General features: G+C 39.4%; 2 protein-coding genes across 5 annotated transcripts in view; one reads left to right on the plus strand and one right to left on the minus strand.

Annotated features, from left to right (window-relative positions):
- The window catches only part of ptpa (protein phosphatase 2 phosphatase activator), a 29892-nt gene extending 24169 nt beyond the window's left edge, over window positions 1-5723 (minus strand). The window contains exons 1-5 of the mRNA XM_086052808.1: window positions 5662-5723; window positions 4866-4969; window positions 3897-3983; window positions 3553-3678; window positions 1712-1829 (exon numbers count right to left, since the gene is read on the minus strand). Of these exons, the coding sequence (XP_085908934.1) occupies window positions 1712-1829; window positions 3553-3678; window positions 3897-3983; window positions 4866-4969; window positions 5662-5686 (460 nt within the window). The 5' untranslated portion in view covers window positions 5687-5723. The remainder of the gene's footprint in view (window positions 1-1711; window positions 1830-3552; window positions 3679-3896; window positions 3984-4865; window positions 4970-5661) is intronic.
- A 143-nt stretch (window positions 5724-5866) lies between these two features.
- Window positions 5867-24117, plus strand: crata (carnitine O-acetyltransferase a). Of its 4 annotated transcripts, none has more exons than XR_015089752.1 (16): window positions 5867-6268; window positions 7695-7991; window positions 8176-8294; window positions 8799-8852; window positions 9217-9382; window positions 9965-10139; window positions 10786-10964; window positions 11080-11180; window positions 11260-11365; window positions 11573-11667; window positions 14153-14272; window positions 14367-14489; window positions 16321-16456; window positions 17721-17792; window positions 18249-18311; window positions 21848-21914. XR_015089752.1 is itself a non-coding variant. In XM_086052805.1 (16 exons), exons 1-16 carry the CDS (start codon window positions 6245-6247, stop codon window positions 23484-23486), a joined length of 2112 nt encoding a protein of 703 aa, XP_085908931.1. In that variant the 5' UTR covers window positions 5897-6244; the 3' UTR covers window positions 23487-24117. The 4 variants fall into 4 exon arrangements, 3 of the variants coding, with proteins under 3 accessions (XP_085908931.1, XP_085908933.1, XP_085908932.1); XM_086052805.1 differs by lacking the exon at window positions 17721-17792 and adding an exon at window positions 23271-24117 and having other exon boundaries at window positions 5897-6268; window positions 21848-21985; XM_086052806.1 differs by lacking the exons at window positions 5867-6268; window positions 17721-17792 and adding exons at window positions 6357-6485; window positions 23271-24117 and having other exon boundaries at window positions 21848-21985.
- Window positions 24118-25836: the final 1719 nt, after the last annotated feature.

Below are 25836 nucleotides of genomic sequence, written 5' to 3' on the forward strand. Positions count from 1 at the left end.
TTTAAGTGGGGGGGGGGGAAGGTTACTATTTGCAGTAGGGCCGTATCTCCCGCGAACAGCAGGGAGTTAGTCTATTGTGTTTCAGCAAACTGACTCACATAACCTTTAACTGTACTGTGAATCCCAACATGGGGACAGTGGCTGAGACGGTGGGGACTCAGTCTTCCCCACAAAATCAGCAATTATATCAATTGTCGAACCGCAAATACACGGGGGGGTCACTGTGCAGTAGGGTGGTCCTTCCAAGGGAGTAAATTTCAAAATGTATATTTTTTCAGCTCCAACCCCGTGAATTTGTTGGAATAGTTGGGAAAAACTCCTCTGGTGAAAATTTTCCCAGTTCTGACAAGATTTACCCCTATCTCGATGATCTCAAAGTTAAGCGTCATCTCATTTTATGGCTGACAAAAAGACAACATATCAGTACTGAAGTTTAAAATGCTCCTTGTTTCCTCAATCCCACTGTGACCAACTCAATGAGTTAAGGAATGTCAAACAAAACAAGGGTCAGGGTGATGCTCAGGAAATCCCTGAAGAAGTCTTTAAGAAATGCTGCCAATGCCTTAAACATTGTCACAAATGAGGATAAGGCATTCTACAGAATTCCTTTTTGGACTCCAAAAAGAAGAGTTTTGAAGACCATTTAACAGTTTAACATACAGTTTAACAGGCAGTCCGACAACATTTAACAGTCAGTGTTAAAGTTTATCAGACAATCTAATATTTTGATGTCAAAACTGGGGAGGCACGGGGTTCGACTGGTTAGCACGTCCGCCTCACAGTTCAGATGGGTCGTGGGTTCGATCCCGGCTCCGGCCTCCCTGTGTGTAGTTTGCATGTTCTCCCCGTGCCTGCGTGGGTTTTCTCCGGGTACTCTGGTTTCCTCCCACATTCCAAAAACATGCATGGTAAGTTGATTGGATACTCTAAATTGCCCCTAGGTGTGATTGTGAGTGCGGATGTTTGTTTGTCTCTGTGTGCCCTGAAATTGGCTGGCGACCAATTTGGGGTGTGCCCCGCCTACTGCCCGAAGACAGCTAGGATACGCTCCAAGCATTCTCCATGATCCTTATGTGGATATTGGATGGATGGATGTTAAAATTGTTATTTTAATACAAATTTCAATCATTATGTCACAGTTACCTCTAGACAAAAAACGCACCACGTGTGTCTTAAGGGCAAAATTCAAGGTCATTGAGGCAGGGGTAAATCTTGTCTGAAATCGACAAAACTTCAACAGCAGAGTACTTTCAACTATTTCAACAAATTTAGAGGGTTGGTTTCCAACTTTTAATTTTCAGGACCACCCTACAGTGTGCAGGCTATTTTAATTGTTTTAATTTTGATATTCTTATCATAAGAGCAGACACTCAATCTTGACTGAAGTACAAATGACAAAAATGGAAAAGATATGCTTTAACCATAATTATTACCCAAAGTTGAAACAAGTTAATATCAGGAAGAACTTTTTAAAAACACTAATCGTGGAACATTATGGTTGGACATTTGGTGTTGCTTTAGATGCTTAATTGTACAACCTCAAGGGCATTTGACATTTAGAGATCCCATGTTATAACCCATTATAACATTATATATATCCATTATACCACTGCAGTGGCATACATGAATATAATCACACTACAGCGCAGTCCCATAGTTTTGGCACATCAGTGCATTTGTAATGAAAAAAAATTAAAAACAATAATAATACCTGTTCCATAATCTATCCTGGTGGAGTTCCCAACAGACTCTTTCAGGTAGACAGCTATCTCTGGAGCTGCGGCTTGTTTGTCAGCAGGTAGCACTGCTGACACCAAGACTTCTGCTTCCTGCCGACAGCAACAAAAGATACTGAACATCTGCTCAAACCCGAGTGGGTCATTGTTGAGCTTTGTGAATAGGATGGTTGACTGTTTTCATACAAATTTATTAGCCTCATCTAGTTCTGAGGATTCATAAAATCTCTGCTAAAACTATTTGCTGGATGAGCCTTTAGTGTTCCATCAAGCTGGGACATGGCTGTTGGGACATTGCAGATTCACACAAATCAATTGCACGTATGAAAATACTACACAACCACATTTCAGATTTAACTTCTATATATAGTGGTACCTCTACTTATGAAATTAATTGGTTCTGGAAGAAATTTCTTAAGTAGAAAATGTTCTAAGTAGAGACGCGTTTTCCATGTAAATGCCCTAATCTGTTCCAAGCCCTCCAAAATTCAGACATACATTTTTTATAAAGCATAAAAATGCATCAAAACACGTAACAAATACATGTTACAATTAGATTATTGCACAATAAATGAGAGTTGTACATAATGTAAAAAACAAACAACAGAGTAAAGAATAAACTTGATCGTCATTTACCTTTTAATTGCTGTCCTCACTGCTTTTTGCCCTCTTTGGTTCATGTTCTCTCTCAGAAGTGGTTTTTGCCTGGCGTTTTGTAAAGAACTGATTTAATATCGTGGTGACTGTCGATACATTACTGCCATATTCTTTGGCAAGATCAACCAAATGCATCCCTTTTTCATACAGTTCTATTATCTCTTGCTTTGTTTGTATAGAGAAAAAAAAAAAAGATTTTCTCCTTTTTTTCTTTTCCTCGTTTCTAATTCACATAAAACTATCGGAACACCTCATGGCCCGAGGGGCGAATGACGAGGACGCTGCATAGACATCTATCACATACATATCTATCTACCTGTCTATCTACCCGTACACACACAGACACATACTCTAGAGGTCCCTCTTAGCCAATTGGATGCCAGGAAGATGATAGGCAATAGCGAATGGCAAAGCAGCTATGAGTATGTTGCGTTCAGGAAACGCTGGAGCTGCGGGTAGCAGCCCATACTGTATTTTTTACCTTTCGTACCCTGAAATTTCTTTCGTAACAAGAGGCAATATTTTCCTGTTGAGGCGTTTTGTAACTTGAAAATTTTGTATGAAGAGACGTTCGTAAGTAGAGGTACCACTGTAGTTGATTACTAAGTGTAGATTTCTTGCATTAACATAGAAATAAAGCCCAAATTTGTTGACTTATTCACTGCCAACAATTTTTTCATCACATTTCCCCATACTACAAGCTGTTTTAGTTTTCTCACTGATCTTTCCAAATGCACAAAATATTGTGTTCTATAACCTACTTAAATATTATCACAATATAAGATACCAAAAGAGTAAACTCTCTTCTGTTCTTTCACCACAAAAAAAGGACTGTTTTGAGATTAGAAAGGAACGTCAAGCAGAACAGTGAGACGATGGTAAAGAGACAACGATGCACTTTGGTCTTCTTGTCTCATTATTCATCGCTTCTCCACTAATACATTTATAATTAAGAGTGGCTAATTATTTATTTAAATGTGTTTAATAGGTTTTTATATATTATCAATTTGATTAATTACTCTAATAAGCCTAAAATGTCCCTGCTACTCCTCTGTGGAGCATTGACAAGTGAAATTTGTAAGAGGAATAGTATGGAGCCCCATATAAGAAACTATGCAGTATGGGTGAGTGTTTTGTGAGTGTGTGTATGCTGACTAACCTGGTCTAATTGAGCAAACCAGGTTCTGAAGGCCTTATTACCAAAGCGGGATGGCTGGTCAACAGGAGGGGTCTCATTTATCCATCGGTCCAGAGTCCCCAAAAGATCTAGTAACTTCTCCACCGACTGTCATAAAAAAAGACAACAATGACTAAAAAGGTGACCACAATAAACGCCACCACTTATTTGTTCCACATTAAGTTTGGATGTTAGTCTTGTAAAACACAAAGAATGTATCCAAGCCGTAATCCCCAGAACAGAAAATGAACATCATATCATGTCATATCACATCATCATTAGAACATCATAAAACCCATTTCGCTGGTTAAAAAAAGACAGCATACCTCAGACACTTTATAATCACATGTTAGCTTCTTTCCCTTCACACTTTCATTAAGAGTCAGAATGAATCCCACGTAGTCCGCGTAAGCCTGTAATAAAGGATACAAATCTGCAGTGAATACGCAATCAGGCAACTGTCTCTAACAACTGATTATGATAGAAAATCCATTTGCAAAAAATGACATCTATAGCCTCTTTCAAACTGATCATCTGAGCAAGAATTTCCAAGTTGTTTCCGTGTCCAATGTCTATGGGAATGATGTCGGAGTGGGCTTGAGGGGCTTAAATTCACCCAAGAATTTGCCATCTCCTGACAGTATGAGATATGTAACAGAAGCAGAACGCCACCAGCTGCAACCAGTTTAACACTACTATCCACTTAACTGTTCTTGACCCTTTGGGTTAAGAGCAACAGTCACAGTTGCGCTGTGAAACACATTTAATTTCTAATTAATGCATTTCTTGATACTAGTTGCTCCTGTTCTGATGTGCAGTACTTTTCTTTGCACATTGACTTCTGAAATCTTCTTCATGGTGTTGTGATATGCTAGACTTCTGTTGCTTTGTTGTGCTTGCATTGTGTACATTTGGTCTGTATTTACTGCTCCCAATTCTGGGTGGATGATTATCTATTGACAGTTTTCTGTGTGTAATTGTATTGACTTCTTTTATGTTCTTTTATGTTTACTTAAGTATGCTTTGTTCTTTTATGTATACGTCGTTATTGTTATTATGTGAATTGTGCTCCACCTTCCTGGCCAAATCACCTTTGAAAGAGACTTGTCAATTTCTGGTTAGCGAAATGTTTTGATTCATTGAATTAGATTAATGGAACAACCTGCATCGATTGTGTGAGTGTGCAATTTGCTTAAGCGATGTCTGAAAGGGACAGGTGAATAAATACAAGCTCTACTGTTAAGCATCTAACGTGACAATTTACTGGCAATGCTGTCTACCAACAGGACATTCACCTTAGACCGCTTCCACTTGCCCATGTCAGGCACCATGCTAATTTCCTTCTTGGGTACCATGAAGGGCGTTGTAAACTCAAGTGCATCATCCTCGGAAATGGCTCCTACAAAAACATGAAGTCACATTGAAATGTGCATTAATTTAATGTTGTCTGCTTGGCCAATATCATGAGCACAATCTAAAAACATATACTGTGAATAGACTGAATTTTGGTGCTAGTTCATTTAATTTTTATCAACTTTACTCTGACAAGGATCTATGATGGTGATAATAGTGAAACGCAATCTGACAAGCACGTCAGCTTCACTGAGGTTATGGACTCGAACTCAGCACTGACCTTTTTGCACAGTTTGCATGCTCTCCCTGTGTTAACATGGAATTTTTTCGAGATACTCAAAAGCATGCATGACAGCATAATTAAAGACTATAAGATTAAAACAATATAAATAAAATACAATTCAAAGATGATCACAAAGTACAGCTGACATGCTCGTGGTTTATAGGAGACTTTATCTAGACACTAAGCGAACAACTACGATTAACCACTGGTCCACTTGGTATGAGTTACACAAATAGTACTTCTTTAAACATGCATAACGAGGGAGGGGGTGAGCTTTGTTTATGGACTGCCCAAGATTTGTGATTGTAATAATTATACAATGACTTATCGGTCACATTTTGATATGCAATGCTAACATGCTGTGACATTCAGTTTTTCATAAATATTCGAGATACATGACCAGTAGAGAAACAAATTTCATAGATGCTGACAACAAACATTCTACTGAGTTTTACCTGTTTGCTTCTCTGATTCCGCCATGTCGAGGCTGTAAGTCTTCTTCGCGGATTACAAGGGGAGAAAATACTGGAGATATGACTCACTACCGCCATCGTTGTTGGATAAATATACAAAACAAACATTTGACCAATGCTGTTTATCTGACTGCCGTGCATATATTTGAGCATGCACACACATGGCGATTTTTACATTCGTTGTGGTGTTTAGTCATAAAAGTATAAACTCATAAAATAAAAATTAAAAATGTCGCACTGTACTTGTTTCTGGGGTTTAAATATGCCGGAAGTGCTTGGAAAGTGCAATTTCCGTTACTTATGTACCTAAAGCCTGTTTTTGTTTTTTTGTTTTTAACCTGGATTTTCAGTGATCATCATATCTGCATGACATACATTTGCTACTCCCTAGTTGTACTCTGCATAGTGGTTCGGCATCCGTCCTGTGCAGCTGCCGTGGCGTGTTTATAGTTTGCCCTCTCGCTATTTTAACGTAACGTCAAAACAATACTTCACTAAATCGAATCTTTCCGCTGGACTTCGGCCACTGACTTTGATTACTTAGTGGGCATTTCCAAGCCTGAGAATGTGGGGTATTTGCAGCAGAATGGTAAGACACGTACCTTTAGTTGAGTCTTTATCATGTTGCACATCTTTCAGTGATGATCATAATTGTGTGATTGTTTGTGGCATAAATAACACATTTGACGTTCGACTGATGTAGTCTTTGGTCTGTTGCTGGTAGTTTACAGCAATATTTACTACGAGTCGCTGTTAGTGCGTTGGCTAGCAGCAGTATAGGTCAACGCACGCTAACTGGGTAAAAGGTTAGTAGTGGTTATGTTTGTTTGCAATTTTAAACTTCAGCATAGCTAGCATACAAATTGAAACAATTAGAAGGCGTTGCTTTTCTTGTGTGTTTCCGTCTCGCTAACACAAGATTTAAAATGCCTTCAAACTGAGCCGATCCCAAGACCAGAGTTAAATCTATGTTAACATGCACAGAATCTTGTTGCCCATTCCCTCTGGCGGCACAACGCTGTTTATCTGCCAGAATCATCGGTGTTTGTTGTTCAATCCTTACACATATTTGTCAAAAATAGTTAGAGTGGGTTAATATTTACATAAAACCAAGGCGACAAGAGAACATTGCGTTCTTTTTCTTACTTATGTAATACAGTCAACGTCTTTCGTCACTGTTCTTTGATTGTAAGTGCAGTTTGCCCTGGCCTCTACAGGTGACAATTATACAGTAGAGTACTGTACTTCGAAGAAGAAGAAGAAGAAAAAAACATCCAATCAATCAATTTCATCCGTCCATATTCATTTGAATAATAGTAATGAAACATTATGGAAATATCTGTGGTGCCTCATCATATGTTGACCATACTTAAAAATATATGTAAAATACAGCATTTTAGATCTTTGTTTATTGTAATATTTGGATTGCTCAAGGTGAGTTTTGCTGTGTCAACCAACATAAATCAATTTTCAGTCATCTGTATCAACTGACTTTGAGCAAGAAGCGGGATACAACCTGGACTGACGATCCCCAGTCAGCCACAGGGCACATCCATCCATTCACACTCATATTCACACCTACTGTATGGGCGGTGATGTGAAGAGGGAAGGCAACCAAAAGCACACTGAGAACATACAAACTTAAGACGTGCTAACCACAAGCATCACCTTGCACTACTCAGGTGGTCTTTTTATTGATCATAGATTAACATAATAAACTAAATTTGCAAGATAGGTCTCTGGAAGACAATGACCAAGAATAGTATTTTTAAAGTTATGAAGATATTCAAAGAAATGCCTTAGTGTGCTTATTCATATGATCGTTTTGCAGATATGAGGGTCACTAAAATAATGTTTTTTGAACAGCGCAAAAAAAAAAGCAAGACCATGACACGCAACGTTGGCTTTTTCCACATTTTAACTGTAACGTCTACATCTGTATTTGTCTATAAGAACAAGAAATGAAAGTGGATGCATCAAAACTGGCACTTATTTCATCTTATTTCATCTTGCAGGTGAAGGTGGGGATGGCGAAACCGGGTGGCTTGGTCAAACCCTGCCACTTGGTGAAGCCAGTTTCAGCAACCCGGATCACTGGGAGATACTTGACCCACCAGAAAGGGTTGCCTAGTCTGCCTGTTCCCCCTCTGCAGCAGACCTTCGAGCGCTACATAACAGTTCTGGAGCCCATCGTGGAAGTGGATGAGCTGATGCACACAAAGGAACTAGTGGATGACTTTCAGAAACCTGGAGGGGTTGGTGAAAGACTGCAGAAAGGCCTGCAGATGAGAGCGCAAAACACAGACAATTGGGTGAGCTTTTCAGAAAAAAAAAAATGACCAGAAGTTTAAGACATACTTGTTGACAGTGACACTTGTTGTTACCACTATATTGATGTGTCCTATTAGTTGTACAATATTATTGATTTGTGATTAACTTTTGTTTGGGGATCTATCTGCTCCATACAATTTTAAGTGTTTGACTGTGTCTTTCTAGTTGTCAGAATGGTGGGTGCAGGTCGCTTACCTTGACTACCGTTTGCCGGTGGTGATCCATTCAAGTCCCGGGTTGATTCTGCCTCGAATGAACTTCAGTGATAAGCAGGGACAAATAAGGTGATCACACGATGCTTAAAATATTAAAACTGACTCATGCTATCAGTTGTGTTATGAGAGATAGGATTGGGTCAAGTCAGCTTAATCTATTCACAGTGTTATGCAGTATTTATATTGCGAGAGCCACAAATTTTTTATCCACACCGAGAAAAGGCCAGAATGAACATGCACCCCTTCCCACCCCACGAGATGAAGAGACCTCAAACAGAATCGTCACAATGTGGGTCCGCCGTATGCTTTGAATAATTGTGTTCGGACTGAAACATCTAGAAAGAGACAACTCAACATTTCTCCACTCTTGACTGAAGCTATGATTCTTTTGGTCAAATCTTCACTTCTCCATGGGCAGTGAGAGGGCCGGGTATCGCATGCGGCCCGCGTGCCACCAGTTGCCCGAGCTTAGTCTTGAGCTGTTGTTTACTCATTCACTGCCATTGACATTTCCTGAAGAATACACAGATCATTTTTAACTGTGTATGTATTTATTTATTTTTTGGTCTACAGGTTTGCTGCCAAACTGATTGCAGGTGTTTTGGATTTCAAGACAATGATTGACAAGTGAGCACATGTAATGAAGTATCTTGTTTTTATTTGTAAAAAATATTTTTATAGTTTTGTTTTACTACTAAATCCCTTCAACAAATTAAAATTTGTATACTTTTTGTAGCTATAACAATTAAATCAACAGCAACTGTAAATTGCACTCCTTATTAATGCTAAACTGTGGCATACTACTTCTCCAATCAGGGTTACGGTTAGGTTATTTTCGCAAAACATTCAAAAATATGTAGAAAATGTTTAGGTTATTTATATGATTAAATGTGACTTGCTGTTGTCTGAATTTGTTCTTTAATACACACACATTGCCATAAATACTGTGTCCCTGTTGTTGAAATCAACAAGAGCTGTTGTACTTATGCAGTGAGACCATACCGGTGGAGTACCTGGGAGGGAAGCCGCTGTGTATGAATCAGTACTATGAAGTGCTGTCGTCCTGCCGTATCCCTGGTGTGAAGAGGGATGCTGTGGTAAACCATGCAAAAAGCTCTAGGCCCCCTAAACACATCACCGTTGTCCATAATTTTCAGGTGAGGAGCACAAATATGATTTGCTCTCATCTAGGTTTTGTCTACTTGACCAAGTGGGCGCTTCTTGACTCATATTTGTGATCCTGGATGGTTCAACAAGCAAAAAAAAAAAAAAAAAAAAAAATACTCTGCTAAACAGACATTAAAACAGGATTTTTTTACTACAGTATTAGGAAAAAATGTCAGTTTAAGTCAAGCTAAAATAAAAACAATGATTCATTTGAATGTTGTTCTGCATAACATGACTCTAAACTTGATTGCATCGTTATGAATGAGCACATGTTGACCAGTAAGAATCTTAATGGTGCAACTGAGTTGAAGCACAGGATTGAGATTGTCATTTGAAGATGGAACTGCACAGCACCATATCAAGTATCCACTTACATGTAGCCAAATTAGGTAGCACGTTTCTCTCTGACAATATCAAGCAGAACTGAGCAATTTTGTAAAGACAGAACAATTGATTCAGTGTATAAACTGCATTGAGTATCTCACCGTATTAATATTGTTGGCTTTTTAGTTTGGGCCTGTTTGTTAGTTAGATACATAACAGGGTTTTTCTTTCTCTCATTGTGAATTTAGTTCTTTGTGCTGGATGTGTACAACAGTGATGGGACACCACTGACAGCTGAACAGCTCCGTGTTCAGCTGGAGCGGATCTGCAGCTCCTCCCTAAAGACCAACACGGAGCCTGTGGGCATCCTCACCACCCAACATCGTGACACCTGGGGCAAGACTTACGTTGACCTCATCAAAGGTAATACAATGTCAAACATGTGCCCTTTTTTGTTTGTACATAATTACTTGAGAGGTCTTAACTGTTCAGTACTAATATAGCAACTCATCAGCTCAGCCAAGCATGAGAGGGAATAGTGTGAGACATAACATCATTATCATGTAAAGTCTTCCCCTGGATTCCTTAAAGGGCAAACCAACCCAACATATGTTTTTCAATAATATGAACCCAGTAGGCCCACTAGTTGAAACACGACATTCTGATTAATATTGCGTTTGTGGAATATGAGTTAAGTAGCAAAATCCACCCGTTTTTAGCCATCTCAGGGGGCGGCCATTTTGTCATTTCTGTCGACTGAAAATGACATGACAACTGCTCAGGGCTCAGATAACGACCAATCATGGCTCAGCTTCAGAAAACAGGTCAGGAGTGATTGGTCGTTACCTGAGCCTTGAGTAGTTGTGATGTCATTTTCAGTCGACAGAAGTGACAAAAGGGCCGCCCCCGGAGATGGCTAAAAATTAGTGGATTAACTCTTATTCCCCACAGATGCAATGTTTATCAGAATGCCTTGTTTCAACTAGTGGGCTTGCATAGAACATATTCTTGAAAAAAAATGTTTGGGTTGACTTTAAACTTTGACTTCATAATTATTTTGTTTATTTAGATCGGACCAACAAAGAATCCGTGTCGGCTATACAAAAGAGTATATTCACACTATGTTTGGATGGGCCGATGCCTCAAGTGCCAGAGGATGCTTACCGCAGCTGTGCGGCTGTGCAAATGTTGCATGGAGGAGGAAGTTTGTGGAACAGTGGCAACCGCTGGTTCGACAAAACACTGCAGGTGACATGCAACTCTCAAACTGGGCCTTCAGCCTGAAAAAGATTTCCTGTATGGAAGCCTTTAACATGATGTGCTCTCAAATTATGTTAATTGTAATGAAAATGATTTCTTTCAGTTTATTGTTGGGGAAGATGGGACATGTGGGGCCAACTATGAGCATGCCCCAGCAGAGGGCCCACCCATTGTAGCTCTGATTGACCATGTTGTGGAGTACACGTAAGTAGTCTAGTCTATAATTACATTGTCCAGGTGTAACACTGCCTGATTTACTAAAGGTTTGTATGTGCAAAAACAGGCACAAACCTGTTTCCTCATTCAAAGATGCAAGAGCTGATCAACCCAGGATTGCGTCTATCAAGCGCACACATTTGCCTTGTACATTATTGAAGGAGAATATGCAAGTATGTAGACGAAATTAACACATCTAATGTGAGTTAACAAACTTGAAACGAATTGTGATGGCTGATTTTGCATCTCTAAATACCACGTCTAAAAAGCAGGTGCAAATTCAGCAGTGCAATTTTAGAGCTGATTTGGAGCTAGTCAAAAAGAGTCATGCCATATCACCTATGACAACTTTGCATTTCCTTGCATCTGGGTCATTTCAGCGCACTGTGACAATAAATTGGTGCTGGCCTCTCCTAAGTTTTAAAAGCAAAATTACGCGGGATGGAAAGATGCATCCTATTTCCAAACTTTTGAGGCAAGTAAGCTCAAACAAAACATGTTTTTTTTCTGCAGTTGATATTTTGTCTAACTCAGTAATATGTTTGTCTTGTTTGTCCAAATTAGGACTGTACATATTCAAACTTTATTGTACGCTTACTGTACTGTCCCAAATTTTCCTAGGTGTGAATATCATCAGAACTACCAAAAGCAACACCTTCTTTTAAATACTACTGTCTCCTAATGATGGAAAAATGAAGCTTCAAATATGCTTCATGAACTAGTTGTTGTATTTTTTGACTTCTCTAGATGTCACTGTTGGTTTGAAGAGGAAGTTAAACCCAAACATATTTTTCTTCAAAAATATGTTCTATGCAGGCTCACTAGTTGAAACAGAGCATTCTGATTAATAAAGCGTTTGTGGAATAAGTCTTAAGCCACCTGTTTTTAGCCATCACTTTTGTCGACTGACAAAGAAATCACACTTGCTCAGGTAACAACCAAATACAGCTCACCTGTTTTCTGAAGCCGAGCCATGATTGGTCGCTATCTGAGCCCTGAGCAACTGTGATGTCATTTTCAGTCGGCAGAAGTGACAAAATGGCCGCCCCCCTGAGATGGCTAAAAATGGGTTGATTTTGCTGCTTAACTCATATTCCACAAACCCAATATTAAAGGGACGGTGGGGCCGGGATGGCCACGTTTTCACTAACAAGTTCATTTTATATATATTTTTTTTTATCAGAAAAATGAAAAAAGTTGTCATTTTCTATTTTATCAATAAATTTGGGAGAAATTAGGAAATAAGTGACTTTATGAATAACGCCCCTTGTTAATGAGCAGAATGGCCGCGCCCCCTACCATTCTATCCTTGTTTGGCCGGAGTCACGCGAGGGACCGATTCCAAACTCTCCATTGAAATCATTGTACTGTCATTGCTTATAACGTCCAAAAATGGCGATCAATTGGCACCAAAATTTATGTCGACATCTCTACTAATGCCCACTTCAACATATCAAAAGGATTAACCTCTCCGTGGCTGATTTATATGAGAATGAGGAAATGTGGAAGTCAGCAGAGCTACATAGGCTGGAACCAGCGCACACTGCTTCTTTGCTTGAAAAAAAAAAAAAAAACACTGCTTTCTTGCTGATAACGGTTAGGACGGGCGAGGCATTAAATACCAGTCAGGATATTTACAGAGACTGAAGTGGAAATGAAACGTGCACATTTATTTGGATGAGGAGTGCCCCAGATTTTCGGCTTACAACGCGACGTCCAATTTGGAAGGTAACAGCCGAAATGGCACGTTCCAAAGCGGCCACACTCTCACCTGTGCAGTCAGCCTCGCTGGAACTTTTCGTTCGCTGTTCGATGAGGGCTTTTGTCACTCTCAAGCCGCTTCACTCAGGCAGAAGGGGGCTGCAAGCAAAAAGCAGAGACACCGCGCGCAACTGCTTGCAAGGCGACACGAAGACATGCTCATCTTCACCTCCACACGCTGGGCGGACAGTAAGGAGCTAATGTTGTGCTAACGCCTTTTGTTTTAACGGCCTGAAGCTAGTTGTTGCTAAACTTCTGCTGTCCCAATCCTACCTTTAACCGGGGAGGGAAGCGTGGGGCTCCAATCTGCCTGCTGCAAGCCGTGTCTCTCTCCCTCCTGAGACATGAGTTTAGCGTCGCTAAATGTCCGAAATATAACCAGTCGGGGTTCGTGTGCGCTTTCATGCTCTTGTCCGCTTCAGCTTGTGAAAGTGGAGGAGCAATCGCCACGGTATTTTTGATTTTGTGGAGGTGATCATGATGAGATCACGATTTATGTCAATAAATCCAAACTATTGTGCAGAACACTTTTATACTTTCACAGTTTGAAGTGGACAAAAGTAGTAATGTGCATTTGTATTTTGGTGGCGATCGGTCACCGTTTTAGACAACAGAACTGACAAAGCGAGCAATATTACCTAGCATGCCTTCCTCGCGTGACATAGACCGCTGAGACCGAAAACATAAGTGGAAATTTGTTGTAAACCTAATCACAAAAAAGAGACCTTAAATCACTACAGAGTCTTTTGAGGTGGGCATTTTAGTACTAATGTCGTTTTTACATGCAAACCTATTATATAAGTGCCAATGTTAAGCTCACCCAAGTGTCCCTTTAATCAGTAAATGGGTTTAAAGAATGGTAAGTCAGTTTACTTTCACCCCAGTGTTGAACAGAGTGCTATCTAGAGGAATCAAAAAGATACAACTGGTTCATGAATCAAATTTGAAGCTCCATTTTCCATTCCGCTCCATCACTACTTGATTCTCCACCACTTTTCTCCACCACTTTTACACCAATTGCCAACACCATATGCAATCTGTTAGAGTGATTGAATATACAATTTATTGTCCGCTTTTTGGAATCTTAGTAAAAGATTGCAATCGTGATAGACAATTTGTTAGAGCGAACACGCAAATTAGAGCCCACTATTTGAGATTTTAATGAATCAGGCCCTATGATTTGTATCATGTGAAAACAGGAGGAAGCCAGAGATGGTTCACTCTCCCACAGTGCCTTTGCCTATGCCCAAAAAGCTGCACTTCAACATCACACCTGAGCTCAAGAAGGTCATTGATGAAGCCAAACAGAGCATGAATGTGTGAGCATTGCTTTTTCCACTTACTGATCAATAATTATATTTAAATTGCTCAGAGATTCACTTAAACAAATGACTCTCATTACTTTCACTGCAGACTGGCCGATGACCTGGATATGAGGGTTATTGTGTTCAGCCACTTCGGAAAAAATGTTGCTAAAGCCCATAAAATGAGCCCTGATGCATTTATACAGGTGGCATTACAACTGGCTTACTACAGGTGAGGAGCATGAAAAGCTTGATGCCATTAAAGTATTTGAAGCCCTCGACTCAGATATTTCTGTTCAGAGGGTGTTTTTTGTTGTTTGTATCGCCTCTGTGTCTTCCCAAAAAATGCTGTGCCACAACGCTGAATCTTCCCACAATTTTCACATAGGCTACAGCTTGTAATTGAGAGTTGTTGAAAAAGCATACATGATACTCTGTTTTTAAAAGGGAAGTCAACCCCCCCACTCTGTTTTTAAAGGGGAAGTCAACCCCCCCCAAATTCTTTGCAATAATATGTTCCATGCGCTTTCACTAGTCTAAACACGGCATTCTGATTAATATTGCATTTGTGTGATATGAGTTCAGCAACAAAATCTACCCGTTTTTAGTCATCTCATGGGGTGGCCATTTCGTCACTTCTGTCGACTGAAAATGACATCACATTTGCTCAGGTAACGACCAATCACGGTTCACCTGTTTTCAGAAGCTCTCCCATGATTGGTCGTTATCTAAGTTAATCAGAATGTTGTGTTTCGAGTAGTGGGCCTGCATAGAACATATATTCTATATGTGAATATCGGCATCTGCCTTTTTAAAAAATATTAAAGGAACTATTTATTTACATTTTCAGCTGACATTTTCAGCTGACTTTATAAGAGATTCTACTGACCCCGGGAACACTCAGCACCTGTTTTTGTTTGAAATCAAAACTAAAATATATGGGAAATATGGGAAATTTTAACATTTGTCATTTTGAAATTTTGGAGTACTTTATTTACTGTACAAAACTATATGGAGCTATTGTTTACGTTTTCATGTAATTTTTGAAGGCACGCTGATGACCCTGAGCGATCCCTTTTTGTTAGAATTTTAAAACAAAAATGTATAATGGCAGATATAATAATACTTTTTTTTTTTTTTTTTTAATTGTGCAAATCTGAAAAATCAATAAACCTATGGAAGTCACCCCCACTAGTTGAAACACGGCATTCTGATAAATTTTGCATTTGTGGAATATTAATTAAGCAGCAAAATTCACTCGTTCTTAACTTTCTCTGGGGGCGGCCATTTTGTCTTCTGTCGACTGAAAATGACCTCACCACTGCTCACAACAACCAATCACGGCTGGCCTGTTTTATAAATTTGAGCCATGATTGGTCGTTGCCAGCAGTTGTAATGTCATTTTCAGTCGACAGAAGACAAAATGGCCGCCCCCAGAGAAAGGAGATGGCTAAAAACGAGTGGATTAACTTATTCCGCAAACGTAATATTTATCAGAATGCCCTGATCCAACAAGTGGCTTGCATCGAACATATTCTTGAAAAAAAAATGTTTGCGTTGACTTCCCTTTAAAAATGTTTCAACAAAATTAAGTTATTTTTTTTTTAGATTTTGACGCCAATATTTTTCCTTTTTTGCTGAAAATGTCAGTTATCCTTGACTACTAATAATACGTATCGGTACCGTCCCTGAAAAAAACATCGGTCTATTTCTAGTGCTTTGTATTTACATAATGTTGGATTTTTATTTTTTTTTATGATTATTTTGGCAGTACCTGTGCACCTCTATATTATTCTTGTTGCTTTGTAGCTTGTAACAATGTTTTTAAAAAAAACAACCTTTTTTTTTTTTTTTAAAAGAACTATCTTTATTTCCCCGATTCCAATCAGATGAAAATTACGTGTTCGGACCTGATTTCCAATCACGTGATCGGGATCGTGACATCTCTAATTGGCCAGCTAAGCAATAATCCAAAACCTGCTGTATGGCTAAAGGGATCTTATGTCATGTGTTACTGTATGTAAAACTATGTTTTTATTCACTGTTACTTTTTTTCTCTACAGAATGTATCAGCATTGTTGCGCAACATATGAAAGTGCCTCCCTGCGTATGTTTAGACTTGGTCGCACTGATACAATCAGATCAGCCTCGAGTGCCTCTGCTGCTTTTGTAAAGTCATTTGATGATCCAAGCAAACAGGTGTGATATGCTCCCCTATGACCTTTATTCATAAACCTTATGTAACAAGCACTCCCCAAGAGTCGTCATTTGATTCTGGTTGAGGAATTTGTGTGTCCAAGTGTTCCTAATAGTCAAGTTGTCATGGGTTTTATGCTCCTCATAGGGTCACCCACTGGCTAAAATTGGTCTGAGGTGAGCAACCAGAATTATGGAGTACCAAAACTGCCAAAAATAAGTGAAAATAAAAACAAATCTGAAGAAATATAATATAATATAATATTATATATATATATATATATATATATATATATATATATATATATATATATAAAAATTGGGGGGGCGGCACGGTGGTCGACTGGTTAACACGTCCGCCTCACAGTTCAGAGGTCGCGGGTTCGATCCCGGCTCCGGCCTCCCTGTGTGGAGTTTGCATGTTCTCCCCGTGCCTGCGTGGGTTTTCTCCGGGCACTCCGGTTTCCTCCCACATTCCAAAAACATGCATGGTAAGTTGATTGGATACTCTAAATTGCCCCTAGGTGTGATTGTGAGTGCGGATGTTTGTCTCTGTGTGCCCTGCGATTGGCTGGCAACCAGTTCAGGGTGTCCCCCGCCTACTGCCCAAAGACAGCTGGGATAGGCTCCAGCACGCCCCGCGACCCTTGTGAGGCGAAGCGGTACAGATAATGGATGGATGGATAAATTGAGGGTGGCACGGTGATCGACTGGTTAGCACGTCCGCCTCGCAGTGCAGAGGTCGTGGGTTCGAATCCGGCCCCGGCCTTCCTGTGTGGAGTTTGCATATTCTCCCTGTGTGGGTTTTCTCCGGGTACTCCGGTTTCCTCCCACATTACAAAAACATGCATGGTAACTTGATTGGACACTCTAAATTGCCCCTAGGTGTGATTGTAAGTGCAGATGTTTGTCTCTGTGTGCCCTGCGATTGGCTGGCAACCAATTCAGGGTGTCCCCCAACTACTGCCCGAAGCCAGCTGGGATAGGCTCCAGCAAACCCGCGATAAGCTTTGTAGATAATGGATGGATAAATAAATTGATATTTAAGTGTATGTATTTATGTCGCAGCTTACCCGTATGACACTCCCAAGTTGAGCCCATGGGCACTGTGATGTCATTTTTAGTCAACAGCAAGTGGCGATACAAGGCAAAATGAGATCCTGAGATTTTTCTGCTTAATTCATATTCCACAAATGCAATATTACCATATTTTTCTGACTACAAGTCATATTTATACTGAGGTGCCACTTGTGTATATTAAAATTAGAACAGGGTCTGGGATGATGGCAGCGAATGAGTTCGGGTTGGATTCAAAATCTCCGCTTCTAACTACGGAAAGGTTTGACTTTTACGTTTAAAATGGCTTATACTAAATAGAACCCTGCATCGCATTGTGGCCAACGTTAGAACCCTGGGCAGTTATAGCCCTTTTTGGTGTTATACACCGAAGCCGAGCCATGATTAAATACACCGCTAATATTTTTTGTTGAATTGACAGGCAGTTGCACGAAATAAAATCAACTGGACCCAAATACATTTTATAGTACTTTTTTAGTCTACTTTACCACTTTAGATGTATAGTCTACTTAAAAGATGTATGTATGTATGTATGTATGTATCTGGATCCAGCTGATTTTATTTTCTTTAACCACTTGACGAAATAACATTTTGTAAATTCAACACCATTATTATCAGTGTGGCAAATCCTTGTCTTGGTCTCGTTTTTTGTAAAAGAAATCCGTGATGTATTGTGTACAGTTAAGATGGAACACTGTCATCTTTCTCTTACATGCAGAACACAGAGAAGGTGGATCTCTTGGAGAAAGCTGTTAAAGCGCACAGGTCATATACAAGCCAGGTGAGTGATTCCATTGCTTTCACAGTTCCTGTTGAAAATGATTTGTTTCAGTTATGGACGTTTAATTGGCACTGTTGTTGCAATATAGTATTTTTTGAATGGATCGTTTACATAGTTTCAAATGTGAAATACAGGGTTCGTACGGGTGCTAGAAAATCTTGAAAATGCTTGAATTTTGGGTGAAGTGATTGGAAATGTTCATCATATTTCTCGGCAGTTTACCTCAAAAGGTTAATTACACAATGGGAGGAAAAAATGAAATAAGCCCCTCAAGATTAAACGTGCATTCCGAATAAATTTTTTTTAAAAAACATACGAAGAGCAGGGGTCTCAAATTGTGTCTTGACGGTGCCACTCGTCTGTGGATTGTTTTTAGCAGAAAAAAAGTGACTCAAAAAGAAAAGACTTTGGGCTCTGTTGACCCAGGACATTTTTCATTTTGGATTCCCACCACGCTTCTTCGCCACGGCGTCACCTTGCTTTCCGAACGGCTGAACGTCACTGTCAACCGGCCGTGTGCGCGTTTGTCCTCACACGATGGATGCGGTGGCGGGCCAAAACAATCCAACATGTTGAAGATCCCCGATTGGAGGTCAGATGTCTTCCCGAGCGGTCGAGATCAGTCTGAGCACACCAGACAAGGGCAAGATTATCTGATAAAATGATCTTTGGAGCCATTACGAGAATCGGGCCGACCTACGATTGTCGGGACAGGAGATTCTGGGCTAAAATTAGGCCGATTATCCTGCTGTGTAAACCTGGTTTAAGGTAAACACTAAGTGCCATGGCTACCCTGCAGCTAAAGCCTGGTTGACACGGCGGGATTTTTCAATTGTTTGGCCGACTTCCAAACTCTTGAGACCCCACACGTGACCCCCAAAAAAATCACGAGTATTACAGTTTTGAACGTACCACGTTCATTCACAGATATTCTCACGTCAAACAGAAAATCTCGCAAAACCCCTCGAGATTAGATAAGACTTCGTAGTGAAGAAACATGGTGGATGAAAAGGCAGAAGGGGTCACAGGTCGTGTCCTGACAGTGGCACTAGTTTGCGAATTATTTTGAGTGAAATGGAAAACAAGTTACATGAAATGAAAAGACGTTGGGCTCTGTTGCAGCATGACTGTGTTCATTTTGGATTCGCACCGCGCTTCTTCGCCGCCCGATCACCTCGCTTTCTGATTGGCTGTACGGCACCGTCAACCGGCTGGTTGGAGCCGGCTGCTCGTTTGTCCTCGGTGCACAGCACACAGAACGAAGTCGGGCCAAAAAAAATCTAACATGTTGAATATCTTTTTTGTTTTGTTTTTTTGTTGACTACTTAACTTGTCTGGCTACCTTAGTGAAAGTAAAAAAAATAACTATTGTCTTTTTGTTAGTTACGTGAAAATGGTAACATACCCGGTAGTCATTATCATAGCCACAGTTATAAGGCAAGACCTGCTTAATGAAAGGTAACTGATGAGGTATTTTGAAACAAAGAATTTTCCTTTAATACCTTTCCTCATATTAATACGGAACTGTTTTGTTAATAAATGAGTGAAATTGACATTTTGAGGGTGCGTATATCACATTATGCAGTTTACAAACAGAAATACAGTGTGAATCAATCTGTGCTGTTCGATGTCATTGAGTGTTTAAAAAAAAAAGACATTTGATAAAACAACTCACGGTGACATGTTTGTAAACACCAATGACATTGAGTAGTTGGACAACAGGAACTGTTTCATTGTCTATGCCACAATCAGTTAATGATAACTGCTGGTTCAATGTTAATGAAAATTGATCTTGAAAGATCTTAAAAAGTGCTTGAATTTAGCCATGGAAAAGGTGTACGAACCCTGGAAATAGATGAGGGAGATGCTGCCCTAACTTACTTTCTGAACTTTGCTATTTATGTATAAGATAAGTAGAAGTGGGCATTCCATCTGTCCATCACCGACGGACGCCCATTTTGCTGACGTTAATACGATGATAGATGGGAAACAAAAAAGACTGACTAAGCACAAGTGGATTTTTTTCCGTCTGTGTAATGATCACTAATCTGGTCAAGTTCGAACGGACCTCGCAGTCCATTTTTGACGGTCGCCCGTTTTACTGACGAGAGACGGAAACGCAACCCAGACTGCATTAACTGTATACGTACAGCAAGTGGCGGTATGCACCAAAGAGAGAATGATGAGTTACTCAGGCTGACTAAGAAGTAGCTTTGAATACAGAGACAGTTTTTCAGAGAAGTTCTTGGGAGTTAAGTTTTACATTTCTATTTTAATTTTTAGAAAGAGTGGGGTTAGGAGGTTGTGAAATCGTGTTTTGCAGCACCCACACTCGATTTCAGAAGGTGGCAGTAATACACCAAAAGTTGTTTGCCAACTATTAAAAGACAGAAGAAAAAGAAAACTAATTAGAAGAAAATAACATTCTTTTATTGTGAAGGGTACTTTATTTCAGTTTGCACAAGGACTAAGAAGCATTTTAATCCACCAGGATTATACTTTTGGCAACAATGTGACATGGGATTCTGGTTAAAGTAAGGGTTAAAGCGGCAGCAGGCTCCCACTTGACAGTTCAATAGTTTGGCAAATAAGTGTAGGCTATGTGAAATGTCAAATGTAAGCGTAAAGCTGTTTGAGCAGCAAGCCAACACATTATGATGTGCACTCCATTTTAGAGATATGTTATTTTCAGGGCCGATACCGATTATGAGTAGTCAAGGAGGCCGATAAGCGATATTTGGAGTTGTTCATTTTCAGCAAAAAGGAAAATATTGGCAAAATCTAACAAATTTAAAACTCTTAACTTTGTTAAAACGTCTTCAAGCGTATATTTATTGAACAATTTTTCAGATTTGCATAATGTTGATTTATTTTTATATAAATGTTTGCCACTATATATATTTTTGTTGTAAAATTTTAACAAAAAGGTAGCTCCCAGGGTCATCAGCATGTGTTCAAAAGTTAAATGAAAACTTAAACAATAGCTCCATATAGTTTTCTACAGTAGATAAACTCCTCCAAAATTTCAAAATAACAAATGTTAATATTTCACTTATTTTTTTTAACAAAAACAAAAACTGCAGAGTATCCCTACTCCATTTACCATTTTAATCAAATATTTCATTTGTTGGACCTTTTTTTCTCCCGGATTGACGGACTGGTGGACCTTTGATTTTTACTGACAGAAGCGCGGTCAAAATAACATGATGGACTGACCGACAGACGGTTACAGTTTGGTTTGGTTACAGATAATTACATAGATTGTAAAAAAATCGGCTTCCGACTATACTTAGTCCGACTATTTTTTTTTCCTGTTTCAAGTTTATTGCCACCAAAATGGGCCTCCGTCATAGGCAGATAGGCGGACTGGTCCGTCACATAGGCGGTATGCCCAGCTCTGCAAAATACCCCATGTTGTCTTGTGTCATCTCCTATCTTATGTGCTAGGGATATAGGAGGAATTGCACATTCTACTTTTGTATGACTGCATTTATGATAAATCAACATGGACAAGTGAACTTTGTCTGCCTTGCCAGGCAATAAGTGGTCAAGCCATTGACCGGCACCTACTTGGTCTGAAGATGCAGGCTGCTGAAGAAAAGATCTCAATTCCTGATGTCTTCAAAGATCCCTCCTACGGCAAAGCTTTACACTACCGTTTATCTACAAGTCAGGTATATTTTGTCAGGATATATTATCTTAAAATATGAAAAGGAAAAATGTTCATACAGTACTGTGCACAGGTCTTTGGCCAGCGTTCAGTTTTTTGTTTTGCAATGCCATAATCATCACATGTAATTGTTATTTAGACATATGGCCAAAGACTTTTGCAAAGTGCTGTATATCAAGATCTGGAATCGCCATCCAGGCACAATTGATTGCTACTTCATAGATGTAATTAGTCTTTGATTAACCAATACAAAGGGACAAATAACCCAGCCACAAAAACTTTAATAACTGATGGCCCCCAAACTTCCTATAGTACCGTTTCAGGCGTGCCTACACCACAAACTACAATCCCAAAACACTTTCATAAAATGTCAAACTCATCTTACCCTTAAAGTGCTTACTGGGGATGTCACGATACAATAATATCACTATGAATCTCATGATACAATAATTATCACGATATTGTGGGGAGGTTGGCGATGTATAAAAAGCTCATCGTACTACTATAAAAGCTCACAATATTATTAAAAAAAAGAGCTCATATTAAAAAAACAAAAAAACATCACAATATTCTGTTTTTGTACATAACATTCACAAAGAAATAGGCTTAGCCAGTCATGGGCTTCTACTGGCAATTAGCGTGGGTCTTAAACATAGGTGGCATCAAATTAAACTGCACTAATAAACTAACCAAGGGTGCTACTACTGCACAAATGGAAAACAACTTGGGCTTTTAAACAGATTTTCTGATATTTATTATCGTGACATGACGACAATAATATACAGTATTGTGGCAGTTTCGATATTGCAATATTGCCGATATTGTGACACCCTATTGCTTACATGTCGTTTGATTGAATAAAAAAATGTAGAGGAAATTTGAGAACTAGCCTTTATGCTGCCTTTGCAACCTGTAAAAATACCATTGTCAAGCAATCGCGACACTTCGCCCGTTTGTTAGCTTGAGCTTTTTAATAGCAAAGACATGCATGTGGCAAAGGCACTCCTTAATGTTTGCTAACAACCCAGGCTAAACTAAGCTGGGCCCCATCATAAAAAGATCTTAGGACACGTAAGGTGTATCACTTCAACATACATCCTTGACACCAATTACTACTTTCCTTTTAGCACCAGGGTATGGTGCTATCTTGTGGCATCTTGGATATGTTTCACAGGAAAAGAACGCAAATAGGTGGATTTTTGAATAGCGAAGTGCAAATAGGAGGGGGTTACGTGTACTGTGCTTTGCATATTTGGGCTTCAAAAACACTTCATTATTTTTTCCAAAAGGTGCCGTCCAAGACTGACTGTGTCATGTGTTTTGGCCCTGTTGTACCCAACGGATATGGCGTCTGCTACAATCCCATGAACGACCACATCAACTTTGCCGTATCATCTTTCAATGGGTGTAAAGAAACAAATGCCGCCCATCTGGCTCAAGCTGTGGAAAGCGCACTTGTCGACATGAGGACACTGCTGGAACAAACTCCAAGAGCCAAACTGTAATGCTTGCTCTAGAACTCATAGATACAGACCAGGTTTAATGAGAACTGAAATAACTTGAAGGAATTGGCCTCATTTCACAGGTATTAAAAGTACATATTTTTTAGAGATGTTCTTTAACATATCATGAACCCTGTCCAACTCTTTGACAAGAGTCAAATAATTCATAACCAGAGTCAAATCATTGCTACAAAATATAAAATAATTAAATGAGATTAAGTAATTTAGTTGTGGTTTGGCTGTTAACCCGGGGGGGAGGGGTGTAAAGTACAGTCAATCAACCATGGGGTACATAGAAATCCACTACTTTCTGCAAGACGTACCTGTCCTCTGCAGATACGTTAGGCACTGGTGGTCAAATAGTTTTGTTTTTTCCCACTTTCCCTACTTAAATAGAAGATTTTATTGTCCTGTTTGTCAATTTTAAAACATTCACAAGACTTGTGCCTTCACTTATGTTGTCACTTGACACTTTGGCCCATCCATGGACAACAGATGGATATTTATTTTCAATGGTCAGTTGTTAGTTTTTTTTTGGTACAAGATGTATGTTTGATAAGATTGCGTAAAAGTGTTTTTTGATGTGTCGTGATCAAGAATTGAACTCAATTAAAATACTGTATTTAATGATCAATTGCAATGTTTTATTGTGAAGGAACGTAGTTCGATGTGAAAGTAGTCTATATACAGTACCCTTTAAATGTGTAGGAACAGCAAGGTCAATTCATTTGTTTTTGTTGTATACTGAAGACATCTGGGTTTCAAATCAAAAGATGAACGTGACGAAAGTTCAGAATTCCAGCTTTTGTTTATTTATACCTAGATGTATTGAACAACTCAGAACAGAGCCCCTTGTGTTTGAAACCATCCACCTTTCGAGCGAGAAAAAGTATTATAACATGTGAGTTGTTTCTGGATGCTCAGGTGTTGCCTTTTAGATTGATTGCTTAAACATTAGATTGTGCTTGTTTTTGGTTTCACCTGTAAAAACTGCATTTGCTGTCAAGCAAACATGAAGACCAGAGCGCTGTCTTGAGAAGAGGGAAAATCAATCAGAGCTCTTGCACAAACATTGGGCATAACCAATACGGTACAACAATTTGGAATGTCTTGAAAAAGACACAAACTACTGGAAATGTGTTTCCAGGGGTCTCACTTATCAAAGAGTGCATAGAATTCAAACGTGTACGTGCGCAAAAAATCCGAAAATGGCGTACGAAAAACACGCACCTGTTGGACATTTTCCCTTGATAAATCACTGAACTTGGGAGGCCGAATGTGCCGCCCTCTACATGGCCAAATCTATCCATATATGGTCAGTGCAAAAGCAGTTCATGAAAACGAATGAACCATGCTGGCCAATGCTTTGTGAAAGATGAATTTTGACGACAATGCTTTTCAGTGGGGTGGAAACAAGGAAGAGAATCTTGTTTGGTGGCCTAAGTTGGCATCGTACAAAAAAATATCAACAAACACGACCGAAGGACAGAAAGAAATACAAAGTGCTCGGACTTAAATGGAGATGATTATACAATTGCGATTAGAGTGACCAGATCCAAACTCACCAGATGTGAGACAGGGAGTATGCTTGTGGGGGACAATGTGGGGCGCAGCTGACGCTCGTGACGCACACCAAAAGTGCAGAAAAATCAGGGTGGGCTTGGATATTTCTCTCACTGAGCAGACTGCTCCTATTCCGACACATCGTACTTTCAAATAAAATGACAAACTGAATAATATGAAGTTCAGATCTTCCCTAGACAAAGAATGTTTGTTAGTTTTGAGCTACACAAGTATTAAAGTTACAAGAAACTATAACTAAAAGAACATTTGGGACGTGACAGGTGCTGCAGTACCGAATAATTACTGCTGTGCAAGGGATAAAAAGAGTCATCAAAAAGTACAGTCAATGTCAACGAAGTCTTCTAGAGCTTACTTAAAAAAAAGAAAAAGAAAAAAAAAAGATGATTAACTTACAATGGTGAAGTCATAGGCAGCATCCAGGACTTGGTAAACTTAGGAAGGGTTCACATGATGTTTGACTCCATGTTGGAACAACATAAAGGTCTGCAACACATATGGTCTTTCCCTGTGTAACATATTGTAGACAAGATATCAGGCACTCAATTACAAAAGTATAAGACAAAGCACATTTAGAGAACACATTTTCTATTATTTTTTTCGCCTGTGAATGGGCAATCTGCTGAATGAGGCCTAAGCAAGCATTTCCTGTCAGCAATTGAAAAAAAAATGGTTGAAATTGTTTGGCTTTTTTTTATATGTCAATTTGAACATAATCCAAAAACATCAATCTGTGGATGGTTTATTTAATTTCATTGTCCATCCAAAGGTT

This window comes from Filicampus tigris, chromosome 15 (genome assembly GCF_054856515.1).
Source record: "Filicampus tigris isolate MCC_2025a chromosome 15, RoL_Ftig_1.0, whole genome shotgun sequence".
Taxonomy (NCBI): Eukaryota; Metazoa; Chordata; class Actinopteri; order Syngnathiformes; family Syngnathidae; genus Filicampus; species Filicampus tigris.

Coding starts and splice junctions, on each gene's coding strand:
- crata (XM_086052805.1), top strand. CDS start 6,245: ATGTGGGGTATTTGCAGCAGAATG. Junction 16,457..18,248: donor TTGATGATCCAAGCAAACAG/GTGTGATATGCT, acceptor TCTTACATGCAG/AACACAGAGAAGGTGGATCT. Junction 21,986..23,270: donor ACCGTTTATCTACAAGTCAG/GTATATTTTGTC, acceptor TTTTTCCAAAAG/GTGCCGTCCAAGACTGACTG.